The 26,712-nt window shown below is 35.0% G+C and overlaps 1 protein-coding gene across 1 annotated transcript in view; it reads left to right on the top strand.

Moving 5' to 3' along the window:
* Window positions 1-26,712, top strand: part of SNTG1 (syntrophin gamma 1) — a 623,364-nt gene that overhangs the window by 279,942 nt on the left and 316,710 nt on the right. The window contains exon 4 of the mRNA XM_082719661.1: window positions 18,492-18,548. Coding sequence (XP_082575787.1) covers window positions 18,492-18,548 — 57 coding nt within the window. The remainder of the gene's footprint in view (window positions 1-18,491; window positions 18,549-26,712) is intronic.

Below are 26,712 nucleotides of genomic sequence, written 5' to 3'. Positions count from 1 at the left end.
AAGGGATAAAACCAAGAAACCCATGTCAAGATACATCATAGCCAAATCCTGAAAACTAAAGACAAAAAAAAAAAAACAAAAAACAAAAAACAAAAAACCTTAAAAGCAGAAAGAAAAAAGGTTAACATATTAGAAACAGGGAGGAAACAATCTACTGAAAATGGCAGCAGTTTTCCCCTAAAAGTGGCAAAGTACTCCAAAGGCTGAAAAGAAGCAACTATCAACCCAGATTTCTGTATGTGTCAAAAATATTCTTCAGTAATCTCAATACACACAAAACAGATAATCATATAAAAAATGGGCAGAAGATATGAACAGACACTTCTCCATTGAAGACATACAAATGGCTATCAGACACATGAAAAAATGCTCATCATCACTAGCCATCAGGGAAATTCAAATTAAAACCACATTGAGATATCACCTTACACTCGTTAGAATGGCCAAAATTAGCAAGACAGGAAACAACATGTGTTGGAGGGGATGTGGAGAAAGGGGAACCTTCTTACACTGTTGGTGGGAATGCAAGTTGGTGCAGCCCCTTTGGAGAACAATGTGGAGATTCCTCAAGAAATTAAAAATAGAACTTCCCTATGACCCTGCAATTGCACTCCTGGGTATTTACCCCAAAGATACAGATGTAGTGAAAAGAAGGGCCATCTGTACCCCAATGTTTATAGCAGCAATGGCCACGGTCACCAAACTGTGGAAAGAACCAAGATGCCCTTCAACAGACAAAGGGATAAGGAAGATGTGGTCCATATATACTATGGAGTATTATGCCTCCATCAGAAAGGATGAATACCCAACTTCTGTATCAATATGGACGAGACTGGAAGAGATTATGCTGAATTTGAAATAAGTCAAGCAGAGAGAGTCAATTATCATATGGTTTCACTTATTTGTGGAGCATAATAAATAGCATGGTGGACATGGGGAGTTAGGAGAAGGGAGTTGGAGTTGGAAGGGGAGGTGAACCATGAAGAGACTATGGATTCTGAAAAACAATCTGAGGGATTTTAAGTGGTGGGGGGTGGGAGGTTGGGGGAACCAGGTGGTGGGTATTATAGAGGGCACGGATTGCATGGAGCACTGGGTGTGGGGCAAAAAACAATGAATACTGTTATGCTGAAAATAAATTAAAAATAAATTAAAAAAATATTCTTCAGTAATCAAGGGGAAACTGATAAATAGGAAAACTAAGAAAAATTTTTACCAACAGAAATATTCTGAAGAATGACTAAAAAAGACTTTATAAGCAGAAAGTAAATGAAGAGGAAATAAATTGGAATAACACAAAGGAAGAAAGAACAATGTAAAGAGTAAAAATATGGGAAATACAATACCTGTTCTTTCTATTGAGTTTTCTAAATGATGGATGAAGGTTCAGCAAGAATTGTAGCAATGTTTAATGTGGTTTTCAGTGATCATAGAGGACATATTAAAGGCAATTATATTAGAAATAAAACAAGGTAAAGGACATAAATGAAGATAGGTATTCTTCATCTGCTTTGCTTTGGTAAAATATTGGCAGTGGGAGACAGTGATATTACCTATAGCGAATCCACTGCCAGGTCAGCGTGTCTCTGTATAACTAAATATGTTATACAGAGACATGCTCAAAAAGGACGATAGATAAATCAAACTGTAATTCTAAAAAATATACACATATCTACAGGAAAACAGTGAAAAGGAGGGGAGAAATTAACAGAGAACAGAGACATTACAAAATAAAATAAAATGCCAGAATTAATATATCAGTTATTTGATTAAATTAAATTCAGTTTTACTTTATTGGTGCAGACTTATAAATTAAAAGATAGAGATTAGAAGTGTGAATAAAAAAAAGTAAGTTCATGCTATCCTCTCTGCAAGATTTATATCAAGTAAAATGATATAAATAAGTTGAAAATAAAATTATGAAAAAATTTATAAAGATATGTCATTAATGAAACTGTTAATTGAGAAAAGCAGACCTCAGAAAGAGTAGATAGTAATATCAGACTGAGTGGACCTTGGGGCAAAACAAAAATGATAAGGTGCAAAGTAATATATTACATAATAACAAAAGGTCAACTTATCAGAAACGTATAGCAATCTTAAATGTGTATGAACAAATAAAAGAACTGCATAATACATGAATCAAAGAGTGATATAAATTAAGGGAGAAATAGAGAAATCCACAATTATATATATATTTTTTGATATTATTTTTTTTTAATTTTTTATTTTTTATAAACATATATTTTTACCCCCAGGGGTACAGGTCTGTGAATCACCAGGTTTACACACTTCACAGCACTCACCAAAGCACATACCCTCCCCAATGTCCATAAAGACTTTGACATCCTCTCTCAAAAATTGATAGGCCAATTCAGCAATATATTCGAACTCATTAATCAACCAGATCTAATGAACATTTACAGAACATAAAGCATATTATGTATGTGTTTAAAACATAACAGAGAACATTTATCAAGAAAAAACACACTGTGAGTCATAAAACATATGTTAGGAAATTTAAAAGAATTGAAATACAAAGTGTGTTCTTTATGTATAATTGAATCAAACCAGAAATCAAAAACAGAAAGAAGGCAATTACCAAACACTTGGAAACTAATCAATGCAATTCTAAATAACAATGAATAAATTAAAATGTCTCAAGGGAAATCTAAAAATACATTGAATTGAATCAAATGCAGCATATCACTATGTGTGGGATTCAGAAAAAGTTGTATTGAGAGGGAAGTAGCATTAGATGCATACATTAGAAAAGAAGAAAATTTAGAGTCAATAATAAAAGCTTTCTTGCAGAGGACATGGAAAAAACAAAAGCAAAATAAATATAAAGCAAGTAGAATGAAGGAAATAATAAAGAGCAGAAATCAATGAAATAAAAACAGAAGGAAAAATAAATTGAGGAAAAATCAGGAGAAGAAATAAATGTAACAAAAACCAGGTTTTTAGAAAAGATCAGTAAAATTGACAAGCCCTCAGTATGATTGATGAAGAAAAGATACTGAATATATGGATTTAGTTGCAGATCACCACAGGAAAGGGAATATCACACTAAGGCTAATCAAATGGATTTTCTGGTTTTCCATGTGTATAGACGTTATGTTTACAATATGCTATAGTCTCTTAAGTATGTAATAGTGTTCTCTCCTAAAAACAAACAAACAAACAAACAAACAAACAAAAAACAAAAATAAAAACCAAAACAATGTGCAAACCACAGTTAAAAACACATTATTGCTTAAAAATGCAAACTATCATTTAAAATTTCAACAAGTCATAATCTTTTTGCTTGTGGAAGTTCTTATCTTGATGCTGATGGCCACTGACTGATTAGGATGGTGGTTGCTCAAGGTTGCGTGGTTGGGGCAATTTCTTTAAGACACCAATGAAGTTTGCAGCAACAGTTGACTCTTCCTTTCATGCATGCGTTCTCAATAGCATGTGATGCTATTTGATAGCATATTACCCAGAGTAGAATTTCTTCCAAAATAAGAGTCCATCTTTTCAATCCTGTCACTGCTTTACTAACTATGCTTATGTAATATCCTATATCTTGTTTTGTTATTTCAACACTAATCACAGCATCTTCACTAGTAGTTTCCATTTCAAGAAACTATTTTCTTTGCTCATCCATAAGAAGCAACTTTTCATCTCTTCAGGTTTTAACATGAGATTGCAGCTATCCAGTTACATCTTTGGACTCCACTCTAATTTTAGTTCTCTTGGTATTTCTAGCACATCAGCAGTTACTCCCTCCACTGAAATCTCAAACTGCTCAGTCATCCATGAAAGTTGGAACTAACGTCTTTCAAACTCCTGTTAATGTTGATGGTTTGACCTCTTCCCATGAATCATGAATCATGAATGTTCTAGTGACATCCAGAATGGTTAATACTTTCTGGAAGGTTTTTAATTTACTTTGCCCATATCTATCAGGGAATCACCATCTATGGCAAATACAACCATACAAAATGTATTTCTTATATAATAAGCCTTGAAAGTCTAAACAACACCTTGATCTATGGGCTACAGAATGGATGTTGTGTTAGAAGGCATAAAAACAATATTAATATCATTGTTTTCCATTAGAGTTTATGGTGATGAAGTATATTGTGAGCAAATAATAAAATATTAAAAGGAATCTTTTTTTTCTTATAATTTTTTAAAGATTTTTATTTATTTATTTGACAGGCTACAAGAGAGGGGACATAAGAAGGGGTAGTGTGAGAGGGAGAAGCAGGCTTCCTGCTGAGCAGGGACCCCCGCAAGACAGGGATCAATCCCAGGACCCTGGGATTATGACCTAAGCAGAAGGCACACATTTAACAACTGAGCCACTCAGGTGCCCCCAAAAGAATCTTTTTTTCTAAGCAATAGGTCTCAACAGGGGACTTAAAACATTAAATAAACCATTTTATAAACATATGTGCCGCCATCCATACTTTGTTGTTTCAATTTTAGAACACAGATAGAGTAGATTTAGCATTATTTTGAAAGTCCCTAGGATTTTTTTAGTGATACATGAGCATTGGTTTCAATATAAAGTCACCAACTGCATTAGACCTTAACAAAAGAGTCAGCCTGTCTTTTGAAGCTTTGAGCCAGGCCTTGGGACCTCCTCTCTAGCTATGAAAGTTCTAGATGGCATCTTGTTCCAATGTAAGGCAGTTTCATCTACACTGAAAATCTGTTGTTTAGTGTAGCCACCTTCAAGCATGAACTTCACTAGATCTTCTGGATAACTTGCTTCAGCTTCTACATCAGCACTTTCTCATCTTCCTCATAAGTTATGGAGGTGGTTAGTTTTCTCAAAGCACATGAACCAACCTCTGCTTCAAGCTTCTTCTCAGCAGCGTCTTCATCTCTCTCAGTCTTCACAGAATTGAAGAGAGTTAGGACCTTGCTATGGATTAGGCTTTGGCTTAAGGGAATATTGTGACTGGTTTGATCTTCTATCTAGACCATTAAAGTTTTTTCCATATCAGCAATAAGGTTGTTTCATTTTATGATCATTTGTGTGTTTATTGGAGTGGGACTTTTAATTTCCTTTAAGAACTTTTCCTTTGCATTCACAACTTGGCTAACAGTTTGATGCAACAGGCCCAACCTCCGGCCTGTCTGGTTTTCAATGTGAGTTCCTCATTAAGCTCACTCATTTCTAATATTTGATTTAAATTGAGACATATGCAACTTTTCCTTTCACTTGAACACTGAGCACTTATTTAGAGTTATTGATTGGTTTAATTTCAATATAGCCATATTTCAGGGAATAGGAAAGCCCCAAAAGAGGGAGAGAGATGGAGGAATAACTAGTTGGAGAACAGTCAGAACATACATGATATTTATGAAGTTTGATGTTTCATATGGGCATGGTTTGTGGTGCCCCAAAACAATTACAACCATAACATCAAAGACAGTGATCACAGTTCACCATAATAGACATAATTAATAAGGAAAAAGTTGGAAATATTTTGAGAATTGCTGAAATGTGACACAGAGACATAAGTGAGCAAAGCGCCTGTAGATTTGCTTGATACTCAGGTCCCCCAATGCCTCAGTGTGTAAAAAACACACTATCTGTGAAGTGTAATGAAGTGAAGCACAATAAAACGAGGTGTCCCTGGATTATGAACAACTCTACACACCTCAGTTTAACAAATTAGGTAAAGTTGGCTAATTCTTCAAACAACTCAGGCCATATGAAACTGATTGTTTTATAATTCAGGAAATGGAATTTCCTGTAATGAAAGAACTCTATAAAAAGGAATCTCAGGTCTCAGGTGGTTTTGTCAGAGAACTCTACCAAAGAATAATTAATAAAAAAATCTATAAAGTCTCCCTCTAGAAAAGAGTAGAGGTAATATGTAACATTTCATTCTTTAAACTTATTCTGATACCAGAACAAGAGGCAGTACACAACTTAAAACTATGGATCGATATACTTCATGAATACAGACACAAAAATTCTTGGAATGTTAGCAAATAGAATTCAACACTGTAAGGAATTATATACATCACAATCAAGTTGGGTTTATTCTAGGGATATAAGACTGATTTAAAATCCAAAAATAATCAATGAAGTCAATTCATGATAAAAACCATCAGAAAACCAGGAACTTCTATAATTTTGAAGAGAATATCCACACAAATTTATAGTTAATAATATAGTTAATACTAAAAAATGAAATACATTTCCCCTAAGTTTGTGAATAAGGCAAAGATGTCTGCTCACACCACTGCTTTCCTATGGAATACGGGAGGTTTTATCTAGAGCAGTAAGGCATTAAAACAGGAATGAAAGGCCTATAGATCAGAAAGAAAGAAATCTGTCCCCTTTATTCTGGGTATACCTGATACTTCCTGAGTATAGCAGGTGAATTTCATTGTAGGGTTTTTGGACTTGTTGGCCTTTCTCTCCTGAGAAAGGGTATATTTTCACTTATTATTTTCTCACCAAAACCAGTTGTCCTCAAGTGTCATCACCTCAAAGAGACCATTTTTATTCCCTTTTCATTAGTATGAAGTTCTATGTCTCTGGAATTATTTTTCTCCAAAGCGTGCATTGCCCTTAACCTGTCTCCCAATTAGAATGTGAACACCTAACAGCAGGGATTTTTGATGTTTTGTTCTCTTTTGTAGTTACAACAGATAAAATAGTGTCTCCTACGTAGTAGCCATTTATCGACTATTTGAAATATTTACCATTTCAAGAAAGGAAATAAGGTCTCATCTATCTTGGTTTTGAATTCTGTATTTAAGCTATTCTGAATAATTATCCTTTAATTGTCCCTTTTGAAAAGTTTGACTCTCTTAATATTTTTCCCTTTAACATTCCCATAAAAGTTTTAATTTTAACTGAAGTTTATCTCATTTTCCCTTCATCCAAAAACCACAGCAGAAAAGTGTCATCTCACAGAGAAATATGGTGATTGCATGCATAGACGCAGTACTTCCAGTTCAAGTATGAAGACAGGGTATCCTGTGTGGAAATCGGCTAAGTAAAGCTCAGTGCATGAAGACTTGACTTAGAGCAAATCTATATATCACTTCAAGAGAGGCATAAAGCACAGGAGAATGAAAAGAAATTCCAGCTGGAAGCTGGCAACAATTTGGTGGGGTGAGAGACAACTAACAATAGTTTAGAGAAAGCTAAAATCTCAGTGTCTGAAATGGGGCTGCTAACATAGGCAATGTGAAGTAGTCAAACCTGAACTTCACGTGGCACAAAAACTCAAGAATTTAAAGCCTAAGAGTCCAATGAAGTCCTGGGTTCAGGAAGGGCTCAAGATAGAAACTGAATTTCTGTGTGAAGTTTTAAAGAACTGGATTGCCTTTCTTAGATCACAAATCCTCATTCCCCAGTCTGTCCCTAACAGTAAGCAAAGATGAAATTTGCTTTTAGAGGGTGAACCAGAGGCTCAGGGAATATGGCTGTAGTGGGGCATTTCACTGAAAATTTAAGAGGCAGAAAACAGTGAGATGCAATACCCCAGTAACCCTCTTTCACGTCATTCCCTCCCCAGAATATAACAGGGAGCCAGGTTAGTCATTGGCTAGTTTGAATAATTGCAGCAAGCTTGAGGCATAGGCAGTTCTTAGCTCTTAGGTTCTTAGTTGTCTAGTGCCAGGTCATGAGTGATTAGGGCAGATAGGTAGTGACCCTGAGAGTGAGAGCCCAGTCAGGGAGGTGGTTGGGTGTGGACTTAGTTTGCTATTCCAGAGGCGAACTGTCCAGCTTCAAGTCAGGGCCTCAAACTGGGCCAAAACTAGCATTAAAACAAACAAACAAACAAACAAACAAACCCCAAAACAATGTCACAGGGTATTGTTTCTTCTAGATCCTCTCAACAAAACGAACAAGTAGATTATGTGTGTGTGTGTGCGCATGTGTAAACCAACCTAAAACAAGGATCTCAGGAAAAGCAAAAGTCAAGATTAATAATATTACTGTAATTTCCCTCTAAATTAGCATGATGACAAAGGCAACTATCACAACCATTATTTAATGGTGTTATAAAATTAAAAGCTAATTCCACTAAGATATGAAATACCACAGAAATATAATCATTATTAATATCAATATTTATAAATGTATAAATCCCTTTTTGAAAACTGGACTATTGAAAACATAAAATAAACAGTGGTTATGTACATTTTCAAAATTATTTTCATATTATGATTCAAACATATTCTAGGACAAATAACTTGCTCAAATGTTCTTTTATAATCTGCCTAGAGGTTTTATGGGTATGACATATTCAAACACAACTTATTAGGTGATTAAAAGTGAGTGAATCTTTGGTCCACATGACCTTTTAGATATATATGTGTCTGAAACAATTAGAAATCACAGAGTAAATTTTTCAGTTAGGGAAACAATAGATTAAACAAAAAGAAATAGCATGCTTAATACAGGACTTCTCAGAGCTGTCATAATCTTAATAAGTGTTAGAAGATAGGAGACAGAATGGATCAGGGGACAACCACATGGGTGGTTGCTCACAGTGCCTGGATTTCAGTTCAAAAGATTCACCACTGACTGAACTTGGCCACAGTAATTGACATCACTTTACTGCTTGAATCCATTATAGATGCTCATTTGTCCGAACAAAACTATAAAGATAAGATTTCAGTTTCATAGGTGGTGGAGAATATGAAAGTAGAAAGGTGCTATTCTGTTCTCTGCAATGGTACCTTTAAAAATAAACAGGAAATATTTAAATTTCAAACAACACCCATGTCTAACTGTTAATTCAGGAAGGACTCACTACAAATTACATTTGCCAACAGGCTTTGGGGTGCCCCCATTGAAAATAGTTTTTAAAAAGAATGAAACACTTGGGTGCCTGGGTGGCTCAGTGGGTTAAAGCCTCTGCCTTCAGCTCAGGTCATGATCCCAGGGTCCTGGGATGGAGCCCCACACTGGGCTCTCTGGCTCAGCAGGGAGCCTGCTTCCCTCTCTCGCTCTCTGCCTGCCTCTCTGCCTACTTGTGATCTCTGTCAAGTAAATAAATAAAAATCTTAAAAAAAAAAAAAAGAAACACTTAGGATTAAATTTGCAAATGTACAAAATATATATTCTGAAAATGAAAAACAACAACAACAACAGCAACAAAAAAACATTGAAAGATATTAAAGAAGATCTAAATACATGGAAGGGCATTCTTTTTTCATGAGCTCCAAAATGTAATGATATGTTAAAATACTAGTAATCTCCACATGATTTACAGATCAAACTCTATTAAAATCCAAGCTTATTTCTTTGCAAGAATAGACAAACTAATGCTAAGATTCATATAAAAATGAAAGGGACTTAGAATAGCTAAAACAATTTTATAAAAGAAAAATTTGAGGCACTCACACTTCCAGATTTAAAAAAAAAAAAAAACTTAGCAGTTTTAGAGAAGTGGTAATTTGGACAGTGTGAGATATGTCCACATATGGCATATGGATAGTGATACACAGTCATTGAAATAGAATTTAGAGTTCAGAAATAAACCTTCATATTTACAATCAATTAATTTTCAGGGGTGACAAGACCAATGGGGAAAAATTATCTCTTCAGGCAATGCTGTCAGATTAATTGGATATCCACATGCAAAATAATGAATTTGGGAACTTACACCATTATAAAAATTAACTCAAAATGGATCAAAAATCTAAGTATAAAAGCTAAAAATATGAAACTCTTAGGAGACAACATAGATATAAAATATTGTGACACATTCAAAGGGTTCAAGGGGACATTTCTCCCAAGAAGGTATATAAATAACCAATAAGCAAATGAAGAGATGCTCAACCTTGTTAGCCATAAAGGAAGTATATATCAAAGCCACATGAAATACTTTATAGCCACTGGGATGGTTATAATAATAAAGAAAGAGAAGGGCAAGTGTTAGTGAAGATGTGGAGAAGTTGAAATTCTCAGACATTACTGGTGAGAATTGTAAAATAGTGTAGCTTCATTGGAAAACATTCTAACAGTTCCCAATTTCACTCTTTAGCAAAGGGTCAAAGGAAAAAAGCACATAGGTACATACAAAATTTGCACACAAAAGTTTATAGCAGCATTATTTATAATAACCAAATAGTGTAAACAACCTAAATGTCTATCAGTGGAGGAATGGATAAATAAAATGTGGCATAACCATGTGATGGAATGTCATTAATTTAAATTAATATTTAATTAATAAAAATTAAATATTGATACATGCTACAACGTAGATGAACTTCGAAAATATCATGGTTAGAAGCCAACATGAAGGACTGTATGCTGTGTGATACCATTTATGTGAAATGTCCATAATAGGCAAATCTATAGAGATAGAAAGTGAATTAGTAGATCTACTAATTAGTTAGATTAATTAGTTATATTAATTAGTAGATAGTTAGATAATTAGTAGATCCCTAAGGCTAGGATGAGCTTTAAGGATTGAAGGATATGGGGTTACATTTTGAAAAATGCCAATATTTTAAAATTGATTATGGTGATGAATGCATAACTGTGAATATACTAAAATTCATTAAATTGTACACTTTAAATAGTTGGCTTTATGGTATATGAATTGTATTCCTGTAAAACTATTTTTAAAAGGATGAAAGATAATCTCTATATATTCCTATATCTTTAAATATTTCTGTGTGTAACCATCTGTATCCACATTACACTAAGCATGAGTTCATACTGCTATCTTTAACTGTCTTCCATTACACAATGGACTGTTTTAGCCTTTTTCCCTTGCTGTAAATTCCCTCTCCAACAGTAAGAAACTGGTTGTTCCCATCTACTATCAACTTACTTATTTAATTCATATATATATATATACATATATATATGTATATATATATATGTATATAAAATCAGAATTATTAACTTTACCTTCATGTGGAAGGGCTTTCTCAGCCAGAATAACCAGAATACGATACTATGTGCAGTACCTTTTGTCTTTAGTCTTTAGCTTTAGTCTTACTGATTCTGTTCATTTCCAAAGTTACCTAGTTCAGCACATTTACCGGTATTCCTTTCAAGGAGATAGTAACAGACATTTTAAATGCAATGAGATTGTTTTGTTACAGCTGCATTCCCTCTCTGGATCCTCTAACTTCTTAAATGACTCTTCTAAATGAATCTCTATTAAGATGCATTCTTTGTTCTCTAAAGTTTAATGTGCTTTCACTAAAGCCTAACGTCATGTACTCATTATTGTAATATCAAAAAGAATAGTTTCATTACCCTGTAAATCTCCTGTGCTTCATTTATTCAGCCCTTCCTCCCTCTCCCTGAATTCCTGGCAACCACTGATCATTTCATTGTCTCTATAGTTTTGTCTTTTCAGAGTGTCTTATAAATGGAATCAGAATATGTATTCTTTTAAGACTGGCTTCTTTTACCTAGTGGTATACATTTGAGTTTTCTCCATGTCTTTTTGAAGCTAGACAGTTATTTCTTTCTACTAGTGAATAAATATGTTCTTGTACAGATGTACCACACACAGTTTTGTTTGTTTCTTTATCCATCCTATGGATAAAGTGCATCTTGGTCACTTTCAGTTGTTGCCAATTATGAATAAAGCTGTTACAAATATTTTTATGCAGAGTTTTTTAGGTAAACACAAATGTTAAAATGAGTTGATTAAATATGTAGGAGTGCAGTTCCTATGTAATCTTTTCGGACTTCTTTGAACTCTATGAGAAACTACCAAACTCTCTTGAATTCTGACCTGCAAGGAGGGTGAATTCTTATGATGATATATCCCACTTGATATAGTCAATGTTTTAGATTTTAGTCATCCTAGTAGATGTGTAATGTTAACTTCATTATTTTAATCTGCAATTCCTTAGTAACAAATGATGTTGAGCATCTTTTCATAGGCTTACTTGCCATCTGTATATTCTTTGATGAGGTGCTAGCTCAAATATTTTGGCAACATTTTAATTGGATTGTTTATTTTCTTGCTAAGTGTTAAGAGTTCTTCATATATTTTGGAAACAAGTCCTTTACCAGAATGCATTATGCAAATATTTTCTTTACATCTGTGACTTTTCATTCTCTTAAGCATATCTTTTACAAAGTAGATGTTTTTAATTTTAAAATATTTTAACATCAATTGTTTCTTTTTATGGATCATGCTTTTGATATTGTATTGAAAAGCGCATTGTTAAACCCAAAGTCAGAGATTTTCTCCTGTTTTCTTTTAGAAGTTTTATAATAATAGTGTTTATGTTTAGATCTGTGATCCAATCTGTGTTAATTTTATGAAAGGAATGGCATCAATGTCGCGATTGCTCCCTTCCTTCCTTCCCTTCTTTCTTTCTCCTTCCTTCCTTCCTCTTTCTTCTTTCCCTTTTTTTTTTTTTTTTTTGCCTTTTTTGTTTTTTCTTTTTGCCTTTTTTCTTTGTCAAAGATCAATTAATTGCATCTGCATGTTTGCTTTGGCTTTGTTTTGTTTTGTTTGGGGGCATTCTGTTCTATTCCAATAATCTATATGTTCAAAAATTTCATGCTGTCTTAATTACGGTAGCTTTTAGTAAGTCCTGAATCAGGCATCCTGAGTCCTCCAACTTTTTCTTCTACTTCAATATTGTGGTGGCTATCGTGGGTCTTCTGGCTTCCCAAGTTAACCTCAGAAACAGTGGGATGGCATTGATTTTGTAGATCTAGTTGGGAAGAGTTGAATCCTAAAAATACTGAGTCTTCTAGTGCATGAATATAAAATTCTCTGTTTTAATCATCTTTTATTTCTTTCTCCAGAGTTTTGTAGTTTTCCATATATAAGTTCTCACTTATTTTGTTAGATTTATACCAAGTATTTCCTTTTTTGTGAGCTATTGTAAATGATATTGTGATTTTCATTTCAAATTTTAATTTCTCATGGGTGATATATAGGAAAGCAATTGATTTTTGTATATTTTTGTCTCCTGTGACCTTGAACAATTATTTATTATTTCTATGAGGATTTTATTGATTCTTTGGGATTTTCCAGATAGACAATGACTTTTACTTCAGATTATTGCCTTATTGCACTAGTTGAGAAACCAAGCACAATGTAAGAGGAGTGATGATGATGAAGTCCCAGAACCTAAGTCAGGTTCGGTGGGGTGAGGTTCGGAGCCGACGACTAAAGAAAGAATTCTTAAGACATCGCTGGTGCAAAAGGTGGTTTATTAAAGCACGGGGACAGGACCTGTGGGCAGGAAGAGCTGCTGCCCCAGGTTGAGAGGGATGGCAGGTTATATACCTTGCGGTTGGGGGAAGGTAAGGAGAAGGCATGGGAGGTTTCAACAGAGTTTTCACATGTTAAGGAGGGCCTACAAGGTGCCGGGGGGAGGCCTTGCCCTTATGGCTTGATCAATGTCATCTTTAGGTCAGGCATTAACATCAAGATAGTTGGGAGATTCTTGGTGGGGTGTTATGATCCTGCTGTCATTTACATTCCCTTCTACCTCAGCCCCCTCCAGTTTACGGTGGGGAGGGAGACATTAGGGCTTCAGGAACTGAGAGTTCTTTGCCTCTGGAAATTTGTGATATTGATAAGGTAACCTCCCTGTTTAGATCTCTAGGACATCTGTAGAGCAAAGGAGATTCCTTTTCTGCAGGATTGTGATCCCTGCAAGTTAACTATTTATCGTTTTATGGCAGTCAGGGGTGCCTGAGGAATGCTACACATATGGAGGGGAGCGGGTGGAGAGGGGGTGCAAGGTGCCAGCTCTTGCTCTGTCCTCAGCCAGCCTCCTGCTCCCTCATCAATGAGACAGATGATCCTTGCCTTTTTCTTGATTTTAGAGGGAAAACATTCAGTTTCTCACAATTCCTTCTCTTTTTATTACAATGTACCCTGATTTTCCAGTTTCTTTTTTTCTTTCATCCCAATTCTCCATCCCATCCCAATCCTGTTGTTATAGTGGAATCAGAGATACCTTCATTTAAATCATGATTTGGATCTTGTCAAATTAATATAACTCTTTTGCATTTAGTTTTCTCATTCTAAATTAGAAAAATATTGTCTATCCTAAGTGTTGTTAGGATGATTACTTAGGAAAATACTTGCAAAAAGCTTTTGGAATTCAACTGTGGACAAGCCTCAGCTCTCAGAAAAAATAGTTGACAAAAAAAAAAAATCAAGGTCACAATGTATTTTAATAGTTATATGTGCTGTGAAACCTGTCAGTTCACATATTTTATTTTCAGTACCTAGAAGCTACCATTTTTATTATTATTCTTTTTTCAACATTTTATAGTCTTCTTGAACCATCAAAAGAACTAATGACATTCCCTCTTTTCTTGTATATCTTCTTTATTCCCACCCCACATAGTCAGTACAAACAATTCTCCTTTTGATAATCTCTCTAGTTTCTGCACTGTTCTCACTGCTTCCTTCTCTTTTCAACTTCTTATCTCAAACATTTCTATACTTGGGATACACCATAACAACACTTTGTGTTTGGTATCATGCATATTTTGGTTATAGTTCCCATATAGTTCACACAGCATACATGGAGTATTCAAATATAATAATCCAGAGGGCAGTGGTGACAATAATTTGATTTAGACAGAAAACGAATGTAGGACTCTGAAAAACAATCTGAGGGGTTTGAAGTGGCAGGGGGGTGGGAGGTTGGGGTACCAGGTGGTGGGTATTATAGAGGGCACGGATTTCATGGAGCACTGGGTGTGGTGAAAAAATAATGAATACTGTTTTTCTGAAAATAAATAAATTAATTAATTAAAAAAATAAAACAAGGTTTTTTTTTCCATAACATTTATTCTGATTAGTTAGGTATACAGCCCATCTTTTTTTTTTTTTCTTAAAGATTGTATTTATTTATTTGACACAGAGAGAGACAGAGTGAGAGAGCACAAACAGGGAGAGCAGCAGAGGGAAAGGGAGAAGCGGGCTCCCCACTGAGCTGGGAGCCTGACCTGAGGCTCTCTATTCCAGGACCCTGGGATCATGACCTGAGCCAAAGGCAGACACTTAGGCAACTGAACCACCCAGGTGCTCCAACAGCACCTTTTTATAAGTCCATCATTTACATTTTACAAGGAATAGGAAGATTAAAGAGAGGCTTTTTGTATATGTAAGAATATGGGAATACTTGTCTTGATTTTGTGTTTTAAAGAATAAAATAACCAATAAGCATTAGTTTCCTGAATGATAGGGCTTTGGTTACTTAGGCAATGTCTTTATGACACCCCAGATGTAACTAAATACAACTTCAGATCAGTTTTCAGATAGATATTCTCTGATTTATGAGGTGAGCAGCTGAAACAATTCATTACATTGCATTAAAAAAATATTTTGGTGGGGACAGTAGGAAAGAACCAAATGTGAAGAGGTGGGAAGGGGATGGAGGGTATAGCTAACACAAACAGAGAGACAGTGGGAAGAGTGTCGGGAAGGTGCCACACTGGAACAGTTGCTTTGCCATTCTATACTTCCCACTACCTGCAGTGATAAATTTAATATTTTGGCTTAAAACACGAGTTTGTCTTGCTTGTTTCTCCTTACTTTCTTATAAAATAAGCTAATGAAGCAATAGCATATAAAGGTGTTGGTTGGAATTTGCATATATGTGCATGTGCCCATGTGTTTAAAATACATTAAAATAATTGCTATCTCTGAGATTTTCAGCTGTTATTGCTGACTCTCTAGTTTCCAAACTCCTTTCTGCATCATCAATTTTGTATTTGATTTGGAACATGTTCTAAATATTCTCCACCAAAGACTGGAAAGCAGTTTTGTAGACAAGGAGTAAAGACGTTGCATAGACCTTTGATCACCTTGGCATGCTTGTTGTCCCTTCAAAGAAAAGCAGTGTTTCAGTATACATTTGGCTGGTTAATAGAGTTTACTTATCAAGTTGTCCTTGTGACTAATGATTTCTGTGCAAGACATTGTAGGAAATTTAGGTGAAGTAATTTACTAAATAAAATAGATTTTCTTTGACAGACTGACTTCTTTACTTTGAGAAAATAAAGACGAATCTTTATTTTAAGGAGTCAAGAATTTGTTCCTTATAGACATGGAATTAAGAAAATAACTACTATCTAAGAAGCTTTTAGTTTGATAGGCAGTTTTGTGAAAGCAGTTTGCTTATCCGTTTTAAAAGAGTGAAGACAACCATTTACTTGGCTTATCCTTGAGCTGAGACTTCCAGTATTTGAGTTACTCTGTGATGTAACTATTGGAATACAAAGTGAACAAATATTAATCAGATATTTAAGTGACTACTAAATAAGAATATCTATCTAGAATAACAGATTGTGTGTATTTGTGTGTGTCTGTGTGTGTGTGTGTGTGTGAGAGAGAGAGAGAGAATATTAATTAAATTTCTACTCTATCCTGGGATTCTTCACAATTACTACTCCTCAAAACAAAGCTGTTACTGTCTTATTTATCACCATTTTACAGATTAGGAGAAGAGATTCATAGGAATTAAGTAATTTTCCTAACATATTAAGTTGTGGATACTTGAGTCATTGATAGATTCTTTGATTTCAATTCCATTATTTTCAATTTATAGCTTTAATCAATCCTTTAGTGAGAAATAAACAATGATTACTTAATTTAACAGGTTCCTCTTACCTTGTCTAACAAAAGGACATTTCCAATAAATATGTAATATATTTTAAATTAGATTTTCTGTGTGTATAATGCATGTGCCCACTTTCCTTTTTGATTTTGTACATGAAGTTATGCTTATATACATAGATATTACAATGTAAATTCTAAAGTACTGTTTCTTCCCATATCTGTGATCCCAAAAATGGGGAGTGATACAATATTTGGCTTAAAAATAAAAAGTAGAGTTTATGGTATTATTTAACATGAATAATGTGTTTTATATTTCATGTTCCTTTTCATACATTGTAATACATCTGTAAACTTACTTTGTGTAAGTAATTTTAATGTTGACTTGAAAACATAATTAGAGGACAGGTTTTAAGAGTGAAATCTATAGTTTTAAAATAGGTCAAATTACTTAGAACATGACAAAAAATTGAGATAACTAAGTGTTATTAATTTGTACTAATAGTTCTTTTTCTTATGCCCCAATCTCCAACCATAAATGTTTATTTTTTAATTCAAAATAAATGACACTTATACCTCAATATCTGGTATAGTGGTCTTGTTCTTTAAACATTTTTTGCTTTTATTTATGAAATCTAAAAACATGGCTAAATGAAAATATTTTGTAACTGCCAACATGATGAGGTTTTATACTATACTACCTTGAAGTATTTAGGAAGAACCATCAGAAGCACACATTTTCCAGATTTTCTTTTTGTTCTTTTTTTTTTAAAGATTTTATTTATTTATTTGACAGAGAGAGAGATCACAAATAGGCAGAGAGACAGACAGAGAGAGAAATGAGGAGAAGCAGGCTCCCTGCCGAGCAGAGAGCCCCATGTGGGACTCGATCCCAGGCCCCTGGGATCATGATCTGAGCCGAAGGCAGAGGCTCAACCCACTGAGCCACCCAGGCGCCCCTCTTTTTGTTCTTTTTAAATAATATAAACTGCTCCACATAGCCCCTCTAAAACCAGGGAGTAAAGGAAAGAACCAATAAGAAAGAGATCATAGCAAACAAGCTGGGCATTTGTAGGGAGAAACATCTATCCCAAGTACAACAGGAGAAAGGGGAGGAAGTCTTAAAGTGTTATGGATAGGCGGAGGTTCAAAACATAAGAAAGTTATAAGTAAGTTGAGAAGGTAATAAATAAAATTTCAACACACTTCCAGAATATACATGATGTAGAATGGCCCTAAAACAGAGAAATACTGATTTTTTTAAAATTAAAGGATTTGTTCAAATGTAGATTTTTGTGATTTTTGTTTTAAACACTAGTGATTGAATTATCTTTACCATTGTTGAAAGAAAAAGATAATTGATTTTGAAAATTGATAATTCCATTGTCATTATTAGTTAGGTATAAAATCCATTCTTTTTCAAATAAACAATCATTATGAACCTGGTTTATCCACAGTTTCAGTCCTAGACACACACATGGATCATTTATGTGTTGGGAAACAGCAGTGTCCCAGCTCAGCTCTCAGATTTCCACAGCAAGATGATTTAGTCCTGAAGGAAATAAGACCTTGGTTGACAAAGATAATATTTACCATTGACACAGAGTTATTTTTTTGTAACCCAAACTTGTCATTTCTTAGACAACAAGAATACATAGTGTGAAAATGAGAAAGTAAGAAGGTAAAAGTTAAAATTCCAAAATATGTCCAGAGAATCATTGAAAGGAAGCTTAATAACCATACAGTACCTTTTATCTAGACAAATAAATTAACCTTTGATTAAAAATTACAAAATGATCCATTTGTTGCAAAAATTAAAGCCTGTTTGGTGTCACAAAATGTTTCTTTTTTAAAGTAACAAAAACAGAATTGAGAGGAGGAAAATGGTGTGTAAGTCTATTATTGTGAAATTCTAACCTCTTTTAAAATCCTGTCTTTCAGGAAAGAACGGTGACCATTAGAAGACAAACTGTAGGAGGATTTGGATTAAGCATAAAGGTATCCTGTCTTTTCAGTCTATCCTCAAAGGCCATGCTGTAAAGCCTGCATTTTTGTGTATTTTGATTTTTTTGCTGATTAATAATTAGATAAGAATGGCTATAGCAAATTGTTTAATATTTGGAATGAGATGTAAAATAGGTAGGTTCTCACAAAACCTTGGGCAACTTTTGATTTAGAAATTCTCTTAGAAAAAGTATTTGGGAATTTTACCCGATATTGAACATAGGTCATTCACTTTCTCTGGTGTCATTTAACATGTCAGATATTGTGTTATAATATGCATGTCTTCCTCTAACCAGCCAGAATAGGTGCGACTGCCCTTTTAGTGAATGGAGCAAGAACAAGTTTTAAACTAATAATACATAGTTAAGACTTAGTTGGATTTTATTCATCTTTTTCTTTGATTAGTTTTCCTCTTTTAAAGAATTTTCATATCACAATGCCAAGTAAACAAGATAGACAGAATTTTAGCATCTCATTTATTTTAAAAATGACCATACCTGTTCACTTCCATTTATTATGAAATTCTAAAGGCCTCTTTTCCTCCTGTACATGGTTGACTAGTAAAGATGTACCATATCTGCAATTTGTCATCACTGAAACAAAACAGAAAATTTGAAAGGGTGAGAAATTACATAAATATTATAAAAGTTAACTCAATGTCTTTAAAGTCCTTTTAGAAATCTACGTCTCTGCATAGATAAATGAAACCTAACTTTATCTTGACCATTGGGTTAGGTATTTTGCCTATGTAGGGTGACTATCATACATCTCAGGTATATATTTCAAGAAATTTTAACACAGCTCAGTTTATATATGCTTGGAAAGTGGAACTCTAAATTTGGTGGTTATCAGTTCTAGTTGACATTATGGAAATGACTTAGAAAAATGTACCTGTGTGGAATAGCATTATGTTGTCAGGTGATAAGAATATCACTACATAAAGTGTTAGTTTTGAAATATTTATTTAACTTTCCTTTATCTGTCATCAGCTAAAACGAGGAAGGTTTGCAGGCCAAGTTAATAGAATATGGAAATTATTTTTGTTTTTGCTGTGATATTTATTGGGATTTCTAAAAGGATTTAAAGTTGCCACTAGAGATAGTAAAAATTCCATGAAAGAGAAAAAAAAATGCTAAGTGTGAATAAAATCCAATCGTGAGAGTTGGTTTCATTTGAGATAAACATTTTCACCTAGTAGGCCTGACTCACTCTTTCTTTCTTCTTTTTTATTTATTTATTTATTTATTTATTTATTTATTTATTTGAGAGTGTGTGTTTGCATGTGTGTGTGTGTGTGTGTGTGTGTATGTGCTTGAACAAGGGAGGGGGCACAGGAGAAACAGACTAGGGGAGTGCAATATGGGACTTGATCTACTACCATCAGGAGATCATGACATGAGCCCAAACCAAGAGTTTAACACTTAACCAACTAAGCTACGCAGCCACTCCAACTCTGGTTCTGATGGTGGAGCTACATTAGTTTTGTGTAGGCTGGAAATGTTCTTTTCTATTTTTTTTTTCTGTTTCCATTTATAATTTAAAGCCAATAATACAATTTAATTTATTTTTACTAAAATTGCACCGTTTTAACCTAGGCAGTTTTTAAAACATCAGGAATTTCACCAAATGAATTATATCCATTTAACATTTTTGTTATTCCAATCCAACTGAAACTCCTACACATAACTAAATAATTTTTTAAATCAAATGTGTATAGTTTGCATTCATAATATTGACCACAAAAGCAGTATTTTGTTTTATTTTCATTTTTTAAAATTTTTATTTATTTATTTGACAGACAGAGATCACAAACAGGCAGAGAGGCAGGCAGAGAGAGAGGGGAAACAAGCTCCCTGCTGAGCAGACAGCGGGATGCGGGCTTGATCCAAGGACCCTGAGATCATGACCTGAGCCGAAGGCAGAGGCCTTAACCCACTGAGCCAGCCAGGTGCCCCCAAAGCAGTATTTTAATTGTGATTTGTGCCATACGTAGGAATTCTAACAAAAAAGGCAATTCGTTTACAATTCTTATGACACACTAACCATAGATACTAAAATTACTATTTTTATTTATAATAGTACCCAGTCATTCTGAAAAGATTTTTTTTTTGGGGGGGTTTTGCAATTTGCTTTTCTTAATACTTACCTCTGACACTTGGTTTTTTTATTTTTAAACTATCTTTCAGGGCACCTGGGTGGCTCAGTCAGTTAAGTGCCTGCCTTTGGCTCAGGTCATGATCCCAGTATCCTGGGATCAAACCCCACTCTCTGCTCTGTGGGGAATCTGCTACTCCTTACCACTGCTCTTGTGCTCTTGTTTGTTCACTCTTGTTCTCTCTCTCTCTCTCCCTCTCAAAAAATAAAATCTTAAAATAATAAGCATTCTTTCATTCTGTTAATGTGTGTGCATAGATATATATACATATATATATTTCATGTTATATATATATATATATATATATATATATACTATATATGCAGAATGAACATTTAAGAGATCATTTAAGCTTAAATGCAGAATTAATATTTTAATATTCACCATTTATTTATTTTCTGTTTTTTTCTCTTTAAACCTTTTTTTTTGGATAAACACTAGATTATTTTTTAAATATTAAATTTTTAGTTTTTTATAAACATATATTTTAATTTTTATTCCCAGGGGAACAGGTCTGTGAATCCCCAGGTCTACACACTTCAAAGCACTCACCAAAGCACACACCCTCCCCAGTGTCCTGTCCATAACCCCACCCCACTTCTCCTAACCCCCCTCCCATTAGCAACCCTCAGTTTGTTTTGTGAGATTAAGAGTCACTTATGGTTTGTCTCCCTCCCAATCCCATCTTGTTTCATTTATTCTTCTCCTACCCCCTTAAGCCCCCATGTTGCATCATCACCTCCTCATATCAGGGAGATCATATGATAGTTGTCTTTCTCCACTTGACTTATTTCACTAAGCATGATACGCTCTAGTTCCATCCATGTTGTCACTAATGGCAAGATTTCATTTCATTTGATGGCTGCATAGTATTTCATTGTGTATATTTACCACATATTCTTGATCCATTCATCTGTTGATGGACATCTAGGTCCTTTCCATAGTTTGGCTATTGTGGACTTTGCTGCTATAAACATTCGGGTGCACGTGTCCCTTTGGATCACTACGTTTGTATCTTTAGGGTAAATACCCAGTAGTGCAATTGCTGGGTCATAGGGCAGTTCTCTTTTCAACATTTTGAGGAACCTCCATGCTGTTTTCCAGAGTGGCTGCACCAGCTTGCATTCCCACCAACAATGTAGGAGGGTTCCCCTTTCTCCACATCCTCGCCAGCATCTGTCATTTCCTGACTTGTTGATTTTAGCCATTCTGACTGGTGTGAGGTGATATCTCATTGTGGTTTTGATTTGTATTTCCCTGATGCTGAGTGATAGGGAGCACTTTTTCATGTGTCTGTTGGCCATCTGGATGTCTTCTTTGCAGAAATGTCTGTTCATGTCCTCTGCCCATTTCTTGATTGGATTATTTGTTCTTTGGGTGTTAAGTTTGCTAAGTTCTTTATAGATTCTGGACACTAGTCCTTTATCTGATATGTTGTTTGCAAATATCTTCTCGCATTCTGTCAGTTGTCTTTTGATTTTGTTAACTGTTCCTTTGCTGTGCCAAAGCTTTTGATCTTGATGAAATCCCAATAGTTCATTTTTGCCCTTGCTTCCCTTGCCTTTAGCGTTGTTCCTAGGAAGATGTTGCTGTAGCTGAGGTCGAAGAGGTTGCTGCCTGTGTTCTCCTCAAGGATTTTGATGGATTCCTTTCGCACATTGAGGTCCTTCATCCATTTTGAGTCTATTTTTGTGTGTGGTGTAAGGAAATAGTCCAATTTCATTTTTCTGCATGTGGCTGTCCAATTTTCCCAATAGCTTTTATTGAAGAGGCTGTCTTTTTTCCATTGGACATTCTTTCCTACTTTGTCGAAGATTAGTTGACCGTAGAGTTGAGGATCTATTTCTGGGCTCTCAATTCTGTTCCATTGATCTATGTATCTGTTTTTGTGCCAGTACCATGCTGTCTTGATGATGACAGCTTTGTAATAGAGCTTGAAGTCCGGAATTGTGATGCCACCAACGTTGGCTTTCTTTTTCAATATCCCTTTGGCTATTCGAGGTCTTTTCTGGTTCCATATAAATTTTAGAATCATTTGTTCCATTTCTTTGAAAAAGATGGATGGTACTTTGATAGGAATTGTATTAAAAGTGTAGATTGCTTTAGGTAGCATAGATATTTTCACAATATTTATTCTTCCAATCCAGGAGCATGGAACAATTTTCCATTTCTTTGTGTCTTCCTCAATTTCTGTCATGAGTATTTTATAGTTTTCTGAGTATACATTCTGTGCCACTTTGGTTAGGTTTATTCCTAGGTATCTTATGGTTTTGGGTTCAATTGTAAATGGGATTGACTCCTTAATTTCTCTTTCTTCTGTCTTGTTGTTGGTGTAGAGAAAAGCAACTGATTTCTGTGCATTGATTTTATATCCTGACACTTTACTGAATTCCTGTATAAGTTCTAGGAGTTTTGGAGTTCAGTCTTTTGGGTTTTCCACATATAGTATCATATCATCTGCGAAGAGAGATAATTTGACTTATTCTTTGCCAATTTGGATGCCTTTAATTTCCTTTTGATGTCTGATTGCTGAGGCTAGGACCTCTATGTTGAATAGCAGTGGTGATAATGGACATCCCTGACGTGTTCCTGACCTTAGCAGAAAAGCTTTCAGTTTTTCTCCCTTGAGAATGATATTTGCGGTGGGTTTTTCATAGATGGCTTTGATGATATTGAGGTATGTGCCCTCTATCCCCACACTTTGAAGAGTTTTGATCAGGAAGGGATGCTGTACTTTGTCAAATGCTTTTTCAGCATCTATGGAGAGTATCATATGGTTCTTGTTCTTTCTTTTATTGATGTGTTGTATCACACTGACTGATTTGCAGATGTTGAACCAACCTTGCAGACCAGGAATAAATCCCACTTGGTCGTGGTGAATAATCCTTTTAATGTACTTTTGAATCCTATTGGCTAGTATTTTGTTGAGTATTTTCGCATCTGTGTTCACCAAGGATATTGGTCTATAGCTCCCTTTTTGATGGGATCCTTGTATGATTGGGGATCAAGGTGATGCTGGCCTCGTAAAATGAGTTTGGAAGTTTTCCTTCCATTTCTATTTTTCGGAACAGTTTCAAAAGAATAGGAATTAGTTCTTCTTTAAATGTTTGGTAGAATTCCCCCGGGAAGCCGTCTGGCCCTGGGCTTTTGTTTGTTTGGAGATTTTTAATGACTGTTTCAATCTCCTTACTGGTTATGGGGCTGTTCAGGCTTTCTTTTTTTTCCTGGTTCAGTTGTGGTAGTTTATATGTTTCTAGGAATGCATCCATTTCTTCCAGATTGTCAAATTTATTGCCGTAGAGTTGCTCATAGTATGTTCTTATAATAGTTTGTATTTCATTGGTGTTAGTTGTGATCTCTCCTCTTTCATTCATGATTTCATTTATTTGGGTCCTTTCTCTTTTTTTCTTTTTTTTTTTTTTGATAATTCTGGCCAGGGGTTTATCAATTTTATTAATTATTTCAAAGAACCAGCTCCTAGTTTCATTGATTTGTTCTATTGTTTTTTTGGTTTCTATTTCATTGATTTCTGCTCTGATCTTTATGATTTCTCTTCTCCTGCTGGGCTTAGGGTTTCTTTCTTGTTCTTTCTCCAGCTCCTTTAGGTGTAGGGTTAGGTTGTATACCTGAGACAGTTCTTGTTTCTTGAGAAAGGCATTTACCACTATATATTTTCCGCTCAGGACTTTTTTGTTGTGTTCCACAGATTTTGAACCATTGTATTTTCATTATCATTTGTTTCCATGATTTTTTCAATTCTTCTTTAACTTCCCAGTTAACCCATTCATTCTTTAGAAGGATGCTGTTTAGTCCATGTATTTGGGTTCTTTTCAAACTTCCTCTTGTGGTTGAGTTCTAGCTTCAGAGCATTGTGGTCTGAAAATATGCAGGGAATGATCCCAATCTTTTGATAGTGGTTGAGTCCTGATTTAGGACGGAGGATGTGATCTATTCTGGAGAATGTTCCATGTGCACTAGAGAAGAATGTGTATTCTGTTGCTTTGGGATGAAATGTTCTGAATATATCTGTGATGTCCATCTGGTCCAGTGTGTCGTTTAAGGCCTTTATTTCCTTGCTGATCCTTTGCTTGGATGATCTGTCCATTTCAGTGAGGGGAGTGTTAAAGTCCCCTACTATTATTGTATTATTGTTGATGTGTTTCTTTGATTTTGTTATTAATTGGTTTATATAGTTGGCTGCTCCCATGTTGGGGGCATAGATATTTAAAATTGTTAGATCACCCTTTGAGTATGATATAGTGTCCTTCCTCATCTCTTATTATAGTCTGTGGCTTAAAATTTAATTGATCTGATATAAGGATTGCCACTCCTGCTTTCTTCTGATGTCCATTAGCATGGTAAAATCTTTTCCACCCCCTCACCTTAAATCTGGAGGTGTCTTCGGGCTTAAAATGAGTTTCTTGGAGGCAACATATAGATGGTTTTTTTTTTTTAAGATTTTATTTATTTATTTGACAGAGAGAGAACACAAGTAGGCAGAGAGGCAGGCAGAGAGAGATGAGGAAGCAGGCTCCCTGCTGAGCAGAGAGCCCGATGCGGGACTCGATCCCAGGACCCTGGGATCATGACCTGAGCTGAAGGCAGCAGCTTAACCTACTGAGCCACCCAGGAGCCCAGGGTTTTGTTATTTTATCCATTCTGATACCCTGTGTCTTTGTTAGGGACATTTAGCCCATTAACATTCAGGTTAACGATTGAGAGATATGAATTTAGTGCCATTGTATTGCCTGTAATGTCACTGTTACTGTATATGGTCTCTGTTCCTTTCTGATCTACCACTTGTAGGCTCTCTCTTTGCTTAGAGGACCCCTTTCAATATTTCCTGTAGAGCTGGTTTGGTATTTGCAATTTCTTTCAGTTTTTGTTTGTCCTGGAAGCTTTTAATCTCTCCTTCTATTTTCAATGATAGCCTAGCTGGATATAGTATTCTTGGCTGCATGTTTTTCTCGTTTAGTGCTCTGAAAATATGATGCCAGCTTTTTCTGGCCTGCCAGGTCTCTGTGGATAAGTCAGCTGCCAATCTAATATTTTTACCATTGTATGTTACAGACTTCTTTTCCCGGGCTGCTTTCAGGATTTTCTCTTTGTCCCTGTACTTGTAAATTTTAATATTAGGTGACGGGGTGTGTGCCTATTCTTATTGATTTTGAGGGGTGTTCTCTGAACCCCCTGAATTTTGATGCTCGTTCCCTTTGCCATATTGGGGAAATTCTCCCCAATAATTCTCTCCAGTATACCTTCTGCTCCCCTTCTGTTTCTTCTTCATCTGGAATCCCAATTATTCTAATGTTGTTTCATCTTATGGTGTTACTTATCTCTCGAATTCTCCCCTCGTGGTTCAGTAGCTGTTTGTCCTTCTTTTGCTCAGCTTCTTTATTCTCTGTCATTTGGTCTTCTATATCACTAATTCTTTCTTTTGCCTCATTTATCCTAGCAGTGAGAGCCTCCATTTTTGATTGCACCTCATTAATAGCTTTTTTGATTTCAATTTGGTTAGATTTTAGTTCTTTTATTTCTCCAGAAAGAGCTTTTATATCTCTCGATAGGGTTTCTCTAATATCTTGCATGCCATTTTCTAGCCTGGCTAGAACCTTGAGAATTGTCATTCTGAACTCTAGATCTGACATATTACCAATGTCTGTATTGATTAGGTCCCTAGTCTTCGGTACTACCTATTGTTCTTTATTTTGTGTTGAATTTTCGTCTTGTCATTTTGTCCAGATAAGAGTATATGAAGGAGCAAGTAAAATACTAAAAGGGTGGCAACAGCCCCAGGAAAATATGCTTTAACCAAATTAGAAGAGATCCCAAATCGTGAGGGGGGATAACGGGGATAAAAAGAGGTTCAAAAAGGAAGACGAAAAAAAAAAAAAAGAAAGAGAAAAGAAAAAAAAATAAAAAATAGAAAAGAAAAGAATTTTAAAAAAAGAAAACAAATAAGAAAAAAAGAAAAAAATATATATTGGATAAACTAGTTAAAAA

This window comes from Mustela nivalis (assembly GCF_964662115.1).
Source record: "Mustela nivalis genome assembly, chromosome: 2".
In the NCBI taxonomy this organism is placed as follows: domain Eukaryota; kingdom Metazoa; phylum Chordata; class Mammalia; order Carnivora; family Mustelidae; genus Mustela; species Mustela nivalis.
The sequence above is the reverse complement of the archived record's forward strand: the minus strand, read 5'-3'. Positions and strand labels throughout refer to the sequence as shown.